The sequence below is a fragment of the Bos grunniens genome, chromosome 7, assembly GCF_055505025.1.
Source record: "Bos grunniens cultivar Pamir isolate PY7600 chromosome 7, Bosgru_T2T1.0, whole genome shotgun sequence".
NCBI lineage: Eukaryota > Metazoa > Chordata > Mammalia > Artiodactyla > Bovidae > Bos > Bos grunniens.
In genome coordinates this window covers 42,695,722-42,706,602 of record NC_141171.1, presented here as the reverse complement: position 1 = coordinate 42,706,602, position 10,881 = coordinate 42,695,722, and the positions used below count along the sequence as shown (strand labels likewise).

Sequence of the window (10,881 nt, the reverse complement as noted above, 5' to 3'; positions counted from 1 at the left end):
GTTAGATCACCTTCAGAAAGGCTGCAGATTCATACTTCCTCAGGTACTGCATGAGCCTGTCACCTTTCTACACCCATACCAACAGGAATTAGGTACAAATAAATTAGTTTTTTTAAAAAAGGATATCTCAGTTCAGTTCAGTTGCTCAGTTGTGTCCGACTCTTTACGACCCCATGGACTGCAGCACACCAGGCTTCCCTGTCCATCACTTATGTATCTTCACTGTTCATCTTCCATTTGCTCTTTTATATATAAGAGCACATTTTATTCTTGCCACCTATGTGTTTATAAGATCTTTTTGCACTGAAGATACTACTACAAATGGAATAATGTGAAACATATCTTTTTAATTTCCTCGTGTTTTCCTTTGCTAATGGATGTTTTAGTTGTATATGGTCAAATATATTGATATACTCTTTTTATTTGTGCTATTGTAGCAAGTTCTTTCCCAAATAAAAATACTCAACATGCTCTCTTAGGTTTTTTATTAAGTCCAAATTTTTATATGCATTTCTTATATTCTTCTGGATTATATTCCACTAGGCTTTCCAACATAAACTTTTTTCTTTGTTTTAATACTTTCCCCCAAAGTTCAGGAATTTTTAAAGGAAGAATTTAAATCATTGGGGAAATATATTTAATCTTTAATAAATGATGCTGACCATCCTTTTGGGTGAAAAAATTCCCTCCACACTATTTATAAAAATGGATTCCATATGGATATACATGTATTAGGAAAATATTTTTTATCAAGAAAATACAAACTCTATACATCTAGTCAGCTGGGTAAATAATGGCAGATTATCTATCCCTGGAAAGTTTGCTAGCATTAGATAAAATGAAATAAATATGATTAAGATATCCTTCATCATATTGATACAATATTGCCTATATCAGATTAGTATAACTGATAGCATATACTATAAAATCTTTTTACTGTTCACAAGTTTCTATAAGGTTTTGGTTACATTCAGTTGTCCTTACCAGACAGCTATACCCCAAAGGAAGAATTTTATTTGAATAAAAAGGGCCCATAAGTTGAAATAAATAGTTGTATAAAATATATCTTTACAAAAATTTATGATTACTAATGTAAATATTAATGTATATTACATGTAGGCATAATAGAAGATAATTAAAAGGTAACGGTGATGAAAATGGGGAAAAATACAAAACCAAATCAAGGACTCAGGTCTCTTGTCAACACCACCACAAGTGCCCCAAATGCTCTATGTAATTAGCTGTAAACATCTCATTGCAAACCACATATCCCGAGGGCTCCCTCTGCCCATCAGGCATTACCGGATGTGGTATGCCCTGAAGCACTTGGCATGGACGCCCTTCTGGCACTTCTCACAGCGGGTGTTGGTCTGTGAGTGGCACAGGGCACACCGGGTCCTCTTGTCCTGGTGGATGATCCAGTGCCCAATCATGTCGAAGCGGCTCTCAGTTTCCAGCCGCCTGCTTCTCCTCCCTTGGGATGATGTGTCTGCATTGCTCTCTAAGTACACACAGGCCACATATCTTCGGAAGGCCAGGAGGTCCACCTGGGCATCATGGCAGCATATCCTATGCAGCTGCCAAGCATTGTTAAGAGCTGCATCAATAACATAACCAATGAAACTCGAGTACCACTTCATACCCCGGATCTTCACCTTGTACTTGGCGATGTTCTGGTCCATACGGCCGACACCCCCCACCTTCTCCTGGTACAGTCTCAGCAGGGATGGCTGATGAACCTGGGTCTGCATCTTGTTTGCTCCTGAGTGATGGCTCGTCAGCCCCACTGGTTCTATGCCCACAGCATTGGAGCAGATGTTGACCACACTGCTATCGTGCCAGCGACACACAATGATCTCCTCACTCTCGTCAACTTTGTAATCAAACGAACCCCTCTTCATTTTCTTCAGTTCTTTGGGATCTTTAAGGGGACAACGCTCAGTTCTGTACTCACGAACAGTTCCTGTGGCCTTCACTCCTTTCTTCCTTAAAATGGACATCAATTTGACACTTGTAAAAACCTTGTCAAAAAATATGTGGTATGGCAGACAGCCACGCGTCTGAAGTGCGTCCACAAATTTCACCACCATACTGCCTCCCAGGTCCAGGCCCCTGTCTGGCTTAGTGAACAGTGTGCCCTGGGAGGGCTCGAACCATACCAGATAGCCCCTGCTGGTCGTCCCACACCAGATCTTGTAGCCCAACCGCACAGGCTTCCCCGCAGGCAGCTGCTTAGACCCCCGGTATCCAAAATATTCACACATGGATTCGCCAAAGCTATAGAACTCTTCCAAGGGTGCATGTTTCTGGAAATTGTAGTTCATGCGTACGATGAGAGGCCTGACCTTGGCAAACCTATCACTTTCATCAAGCTCATTGTTATCTGCAAAATGTAGGTATGAGAAGATCAGTTCAAATCTGTCCCTTCGAATTGCATCAGCCACAAGATGGTGATGTGAGTCAGGAGATGTTTCCCAAAACATCCTTCTCCTTGGATAAGATATATACCCACTTAAAATCAAAATGCCCAAGACACACTTCAATTCCTGGGCTGTGAGACCCAGGTTGACATTTTTCTGCCTAGCATAACGATTGGTTTCATTAACAATAAAATTAATCGTTCCTTCATCAAAAAACAGTTCAAAGAGACCTACAGGACTCAGTTCCTGGCTTTTGAGATCTTCCATATGAGGATCTGTTGCTGTCCAACTGCTGAAGTCTGGGCGGATATCTCTTTTGGTCCAAACACGTTGAGGTTCCACTACTGCCTTCTGCTTCTTCATGGCTGGCTGCAGCTGCAGCTCCTCCTCCTCCTCCTCCCGGGTGCCAGAGTCCTCAGGGACCACAAAAGCATGCAGCACATTACCGGGCACGTGGGTTCCTCGCTGACCATCTTCATCACCTGAGTCTTCATCAGTGAAGTCCCCTGCAGCATTTTTGGGCGGTGCAATGAAGATCTCCTCCCTACTGTGGCCAGATTCCTCCTCTTCCAGAGCATTCAGAACCTCAAGTAACTTCACAGACTTCAGCTTTGAGCTGGTACTTTTCCCAGTAAAGAGGCCGCTGCAATGACAGGAAACAGAATGAAGAGAGGCCATGCAGGAAAGCTAGTGCTTCAGCAGAAAACTCCACCAAACCACTGCCCAAGAAGGGGGCACTCCCGCTGTAACAGTATCTCAGATCCAACAGCACCAGGCAATGTGCCAGATAAGTCAAAGTTCCAGACAAACACAGAGTACTCTTCTAATCTGTGTTTTAATAAAGGGAGGCATTCTAAAGAGGTATTCCATACTTCCTTTCCTTCTTCAAGTCTTTGAATAGAGGATTCTCTCTAGTGATGAGTCCAGATGCCACTGTCATCACCTGGTTAATAGTAACTGCCAATGGGAAGGTTGGGCTGCTGAAGTGACCTCCACTGATGTCTCTTGACTCAGTGACCTGAGCAGCTCTGCTTTTGTGCTTCTGCCTTACCTCTCTCTTCCCTTGTTCTTACTCACTTGACAAATATGTTTCCTCACTTTCCAAATTCTCATTCTCCCTACCTGAACTCTCATTACCCAAATTCAAGACCTAGCCAGATTCAGACAGATTTTCACATGGCTCCCTCAACATCTGCTATCCTACTGCATGCTGCTGCTGCTGCTGCTATGTCACTTCAGTCATGTCCGACTCTGTGTGACCCCATAGACGGCAGCCCACCAGGCTCCCCCGTCCCTGGGATTCTCCAGGCAAGAACACTGGAGTGGGTTGCCATTTCCTTCTCCAATGCATGAAAGTGAAAAGTGAAAGTGAAGTCGCTCAGTCGTGTCCAACTCTTTGCGACCCCATGGACTGCAGCCTACCAGGCTCCTCCATCCATGGGATTTTCCAGGCAAGAGTACTGGAGTGGGGTGCCATTGCCTTCTCCATACTGCCTGCCAAATGGATTTGGAAACATGGAAACCCCTGTTATTCTAATTCTGCCTGTCCATGTGGGAACCAAATACAAGAGATGTTTGTATTTAGTGCTGCTCAGGGACTGCAGTGGGCACACTCCGCTCCCCAACCTGCATAGCACTTGTTTCCAAATGAAGGAAACAAATGACATATCAACAAGCAAGTAGCTATACAGGATGGCATCAGGTAGTGATGCGGGCCATCCTGAATAAGGGACAGAGAATACAGCAAAGGAATAGGGCTGGGGGTGCTACTTTAGACAGATGATGAGGGAAGGCTTACAGGGCAGACAGACTGGCAAGGTGAAGGAGTGAGCCTGCAGCCTTGCAGGGTATCCCAGATGGAGAGAACTGCAGGTACAGGCACAAGGCCCTGTGGCTGAAGGGCCTTGAGATCTATGAAGAGCAAGGAGGTTAGTGACACTGCAGACCATAGTGAGGGGAGAAGAGTAGAGCAGAGGTAGCTAGGTCCAGGGCCAAGGCTCCAAAGGGTTCCAGAGTCCTGATGAGGACTTCCAGGTTATCAGAGGAAGTCCCTAAGGGGCATGGAGCAGGACAGTGAGTGGTCAATACATCACTGTGGCTATGAGAATAGACTGGACTTGAGAAGGTGGGCACGCTGATGTGCTATTTCCTGGCCACTGCATGAGAAAAGCCACACACCAGAGGGAGGATACAGACTTTACCATGAAGGCTATTTCTCTGCAGGTCTGCCCTGTAGTTTTGGAGTTTAGGCTGCATTAGAGACTCACTCCAACTTCACTTTCAGGGCATTGGCTCCACCAGCCCCCATACTAGAGGCTAGGGCACAAGACATCTGACCTCTGGGGAGATGAGGTACACCTCAAGCTCTCTGCGCCAGCCAGAAAGGGAGAGGAAACCTGAAGCTCTGCCTTTCCACAGACCTCAAAGGAAGACATGTTCTCAAAGAGCATCAGCCCTTTTCATGCCTCCTCCAGCCACCCATGGTCTATAGCAGCAGATTCAGACCTGCCCACCCACGGTCTTGGCTAATCTCACCACTCAAGCTGTTGTGCACCCACAGGCCCTCAAACACCTTCTCTGCCTGGCTGTTCACACCCCTGTATTGAGAAAGCCTACAGGAACTGAGGCAGCCCCACACAGAACCCTCTTGTGTCTTGAAGGATGGGGAAAGCAAATCACATCTTTAGATCAAGTGTGGAACTAGAGCTACACAGCTGCATCCATAGCACCCCACACACTCCCCTGTCTGCCTTGCCTTTTCTCCTATCTTCCTTTCTCCTCTCCCTCCTTGGTGCTTCATAGACAACAAGTGCTTAGGGTGGCTGGCAGGACTGAGAGCTGAAAACGTTGAAAACTTGGCCTTTCGAAAGCAAAGGGGTGAATACAGTTAGCCTTGAATAACATAGGTTTGAACTATGTAAACTGAGAGAAGACTCTTGAGAGTCTTGGACTACAAGAAGATCAAACCAGTCCATCCCAGAGGAATTCAGTCCTGAATATTCACTGGAAGGACTGATGCTGAAGCTGAAGTTCCAGTACTTTGGCCACCTGATGCGAAGAACTGACTCACTGGAAAAGACCCTGATGCTGGGAAAGATTGAAAGCAGGAGGAGAAGGGGATGACAGAGGATGAGATGGTTGGATGGCATCACTGACTCGATGGACATGAATTTGAGCAAGTTCCGGGAGTTGGTGATGGACAGGAGGCCTGGCATGCTGCAGTCCATGGGGTCGCAAAGAGTCGGACACGACTGAGCGACTGAACTGAACTATGTGAGTTCACTTATACATGGATTCTTTTTCAGTAAATATGTACTAGAGTACTACACGATCCTCAGTTGGAGCCAGCAGTGCAGAGGGCTCCATTATAAAGTTACACACAGATTTGTGAATGCACAGAGGTGAGCAACCCTAGTCCCCATGTGTTGAAGAGTCAACTGTACTTGCATAAAGCCTTTCATCAAACATTACTCCTACCTTGAAGATGAAGCCATGATATACTGGGAACACCAGGTTATCTTTACTTGCAGAGTCTAAGAATCTGTAAGAAAATGGAAGTCAGTTTTAAGAAATCATATGCAAGACAATAGGACCTTCTCTATCATTTGAGGGAAAAAAAATCTTCAGATTCACTACCAACCAGAGGGAAATGGATCAAGTACACACAGAAAATGATGTGTAGTTGACTGGCTAGTCAGAGAAGAAAAGAAGAAGCTCCTTCATCTCACACCTCACAACAAAATACATTCTGGGACAGGGTTTCCAATAGTCAGAACTATTGGCATTGTTTGTTGTGGGGGGCTCTCCTATGTATTGTGTGATGTTTAACAGCATCCCAGGCCTCCATTTACTACATACCACTGTATGGGTATGTACAGAACAACTGTCCCACTGGTTGTGAAAAACAAAAGGGTTTCTAGACATCACCAAGCGTTCCCTGGTGGGAAGGACTGGAGGTAAAATCTGCCTTGGTTGAAAACTACAGTCCTACATCAGTGCTGCCAATAGAACTTGCCACAGTGATAGAAATATTTTGCATCAGTGCTATCCAATATAGTAGGCATGAGACATCTGTGAAGATTAAGCACTGGATATATGGCTAGTGTGACTGGGACACTGAATTTTTAATTTATTTAATTTTTAGTAATTCTAATTTACACAGTCACATGTGGACCATGGCTACTTTTTAGACAGTGAAGTCCTAGATGTATTAAGCACTAATTGCAACAAAACAAAACAAAAACACAACTTTAAAACTTTTGAAGTATATTAATGACTACAGCATGGGGAAACCTTTCTTTTAGAAAACACAGAAACTCAAAGGAGGATGGACAATTTTAACTATATCAAACTTCCAACAAATCTGTAGTAGGTTGTTTTTGAACTGTAGTGTTGGAGAAGACTCTTGAGAGTCCCTTGGACTGCAAGGAGATCAAACCAGTCAATCCTAAAGGGAAATCAACCCTGAATATTCTCACTGGAAGGACTGATGCTGAAGCTGAAGCTTCATTACTTTGGCCATCTGATATGAAGAACTGTCTCATTGGAAAAGACCCTGATGCTGAGAAAGATTGAAGGCAGGAGGAGAAGGGGACAATAAAGGACAAGATGGTTGGATGGCATCACCGACTCAATGGACATAAGTTTGAGCAAGCTTTGGGAGATGGTGAAGGACAGGGAAGCCTGGTGTGCTGCAGTCCATGGGGTCACAAAGAGTCGGACATGACTCAGTGACTGAACTGACTGATCCTTAGAAGCCAACACAGCCCCTGGCATGTAACAGGCACACAGTAAATACCTTCTGAACTGAACAACTTCTGCTGTAGAGCAAATGGCCATACTGCAGGGCATTCTCCTAATTCTATAGCAGGCTTTCATTTTCATCTTAACTTTTTGGCTTTAAGACAGCTATTTAGTAAAGTACTAAGGAACTCAATACTTAATTCACCCTAACAAAAATGCATTCCTAAAGATTCTCTAAAACTTTGCATACGAAATGTCTAGCAATGGAGAGCCAACTGATACAGTGGACTCAAGAACAGAAGGGATAGCTAGGCAGAAAGGGTAGGAAAAGCCATTTTTCTCTTTCAGTGGTCCTCTGGCCGTGCTCCTCAGTCCCTCCATACCCTACTGCATGGCCCTTCCATCCTTCTTGCCCTTCTTGACAGAACCACCAGAGGAACTGGACAAGAGTAAACAGTGCCTCTGCAGGCTAAGCAAATTCCCAACGGGAATGATTTCCAGAAAGAGGTTGTTGGGCAGCCATATAAAGCAGCCCTTAATTTCTTCACTCCTTTAGCAAACATCAGAAGTGCCTACTAGACACCTAGGCATGTATAAAATCACTACTCTAACAAGGCTACCAAAAAGCAGAGGTAGGCGAGATTAAGATCTCCAAAACAGGACTTAGTTAGATCTAGTCAGGAAAGTCACAGAACTTCTAAGGAAAGGATAATTAGACCTCCCCTAGGAAAGAGATGGAGAAGGCAATGGCACCCCACTCCAGTACTCTTGCCTGGAAAATCCCATGGACGGAGGAGCTTGGTAGGCTGCAGTCCATGGGGTCGCTAAGAGTCGGGCACAACTGAGTGACTTCACTTTCACTTTCACGCACTGGAGAAGCAAATGGCAACTCGCTCCAGTGTTCTTGCCTGGAGAATCCCAGGGACGGGGGAGCCTGATGGGCTGCCGTCCATTGGGTCGCACAGAGTTGGACACGACTGAAGCAACTTAGCAGCAGTAGCAGCAGCAGGAAACAGACCCTCCAAAAGAGTACAAATTCCCCGAGGAGGCAGAGAACAGCATCCCAAGCAGAAGAAACAGCAAATACGCGGGAAAGCAAAGACAATTATGACAGGGTAGAGAACCCAAGGGAAAGGGTATACGAAGAGACTGGATCAACTATTCCATGTCTTGAAGGCACTGTTTAAAGAGACTTATCTTTAACGTAAAGCAAAGGGAAATCAAAGAAGGTTATAGGCAGAGCATGACACATTTGGCTTTACATTTTAATAAGTTTATTCTGACTGTGGTATAGACAACTGAGTGAGGGCACCAAAGCAGACGTAAGGAGATAAGAGCGATCATCAGGATGGTGGTGCTTATGGCAAAAAGTGGGCCAGCCCAAGTAGGACTCAAAAAGTAAACTAACAAGTTTGGATGATTGAGGGGGAGGGAGAGGGCTGATCAGGGAGGCCTCCCAGAGTTAAGGTTTAGTGGCTAGAGTAGGGTGGTGCCATTCACAGAGGCCAGGAGCACAAGTATGGCATGAGACGTGGGTGATTTGGACCTGTGTCTTGCACATATTGGGATGGAAGTGCTTTTGAGATAACCCAGAAAGGTACTGAAAGGCCACAGTCCCTCTAGGTCTGAGAAATGGCCTGGGATAAAGTCATAAGTGAGTCCGTTTTCTGAGGATTTGTGGAAGCCCCAAATCCACAAGAATCCCTGAAGCCACAGGTGATACCCAGGGAGGAAGCCTGAAATGAAAGAGAAGCTGGAAAAGGCATCTTCAGAGATGTCTAAGAGATATAAGGGCAGGAGGTTGACCTGAGAGATAGAAAAACCAGGAAATGCTGAGCAGTCAAGGGCCAGATGTGTCAAGGCACAGGTGTGCAAAGCTGTGGCTCAGCTGGACATTCTCAGTTGGACATTCCCAGAGGCTCAGCTGGACATTTTCAACTGACTCTGGCACCCAGGAAGAAAAGGCTCTTAGATTTGAGATCTGATGTTCCTAGGGCCATTCTGAGGGATCTTAGAGGTGAGGGGACCTCTAGTGCTTAAAATATTAAATTTTCCAATGAGACAGGACAACTAAATGGAACTAAATCCTGACTTGGATCCTATACCACAAAAAGGAAATGGCTGAGAAGAGCGAAAAATTCTGAACAAGGCCTGTAGACCTTTGGTGTCCTGGTTTCGCTAACTGCTCTCTTAAGTAAGATGTTAACATTTGGGGAACCCAGGTGACTTGAATGTAGGGATTCTTTGTATTAGTTTTCAAACTTTTCTCATTTTTTATTTTTATTTTTATTTTTTTTTTTAACCGCCGCATCCCGCCGCGCCGCGCCGCGCCTCACCGGGCCGGGGGACTCGATGCCCCACACACCTCAGAGCGCCGCCGAGCAAGCCAGCGAGCCAGCGAGCCAGCCGCGGCCTCATTTTTTAAAGTTACTTAGAAAAAACATTGTTTAGTAAGACATTTTATAAACGTAAATGCCTCAAAGTCAAGCCAGATGCAAAACGGCTCAAGAATGGCCTTTGTGAGATATGGTGGCTCTCCTTCTCGTACGCATCTCAATGCTAAACAAAAAAGGGGAAGAGAGGAAAACAAAGATGCTATGCAACCTCAGAGATCCCAGAAGCAGGCAGAAACTGTGGAAATGCCAAAAGCGCCCTTCACACAGCGTATCCCCACGCAGAACCCCTTCTCTCCTAAAGGGCAAGGCCTCTAAGCCCGCCCGATCCCGCCGACCCCGCCCACAGATGTCCACCCGCTCCGCCCCCAGCGTCAGCCCGCCCGAGCCCAAGCTCCGCCCACAGCAGTCTTTCCCGCCCCAGCCCGGCCTAGCCCCCACGCTCGCTCCGCCCCAGTTAACCCCGCCCCGGTGCCGGCCCCGCCTTCCTCCCCGCAGGGGGACCCCCTCAAACGGCTCTGTTAACTCGAAGCCCCGAGGTCCGTTGTGCCTGTACCAGTCACACCTACTCACCGTGCGCCCGCGGCATCGAGGCCCAACGCCTGGGGCACCGTTGAGAAAAAACATCGCTACGGTCCGCCGCTCCCACATCCAAGAGGGGTATAGTCGGCGGTGCAAGCGGGGCGACCTCGACCTGCGATGAACAGACTGGAGCCTCGTGGTTCGTGCCAGATACCACTAGTAGCGCGGAGCCTAGAGCGCCTCGGCGCTGCTTGCGTCGGCCGTCGCGGCAGCGCAACGTCCGGCAAGAGAGCGCTCCACTCGCCTTCGGCCCGCCTTCCGCTCCCCGCCCAGGACACACCCTGCTTAGGACACGCCCCCGATCCCAGCAACCAACGAGACTTTGGGGCTTCCGCTGTGCCTAGGGGAAACCCGGAAGTGCCTCTGAAGCCGGGGCCAGGGAAGTGAAATATACTCTTGCACCCCTTGCACCTCTTGCACTTCTCCAAGGCCTCTCTTGCACCCTCCACTCCCCCGGTTCCTCTACTTGCTAGCCTAGGCACTTTCCTCTCTATTACTTACGAAGGGACGAAACCTTTTTTTCTCTCTAGGTGGGTGGTTCTCCAATATAATTCAACAACAGCTTCGCTTGGGAACATGATAAAAATGCATATTCTGGGGCCCCATCCCAGAAATACCTAATCAGAAATTCCGAGGCTTGGCCCAGTAACTTGCATAACCTGCTCAACTTTACACCTTGGACTTTTTAGTTTGGATAATTCTTTGTCGTGGGGGTCTGTCCTGTGTATTGCAGGTAGGATCAC

General features: G+C 46.7%; 1 protein-coding gene across 1 annotated transcript; it reads right to left on the bottom strand.

Moving 5' to 3' along the window:
- Positions 1-468: 468 nt before the first annotated feature.
- PGBD2 (piggyBac transposable element derived 2) lies at positions 469-10,447 on the bottom strand. The gene is made up of 3 exons (XM_086411182.1): positions 10,130-10,447; positions 5,898-5,961; positions 469-3,063 (listed from the first exon to the last, which is right to left on the bottom strand). The coding sequence occupies exons 2-3, from the start codon at positions 5,912-5,914 to the stop codon at positions 1,299-1,301; spliced, it is 1,782 nt and encodes a 593-aa protein (XP_086267308.1). The 5' UTR covers positions 5,915-5,961; positions 10,130-10,447; the 3' UTR covers positions 469-1,298.
- Between the last annotated feature and the right edge of the window lie 434 nt (positions 10,448-10,881).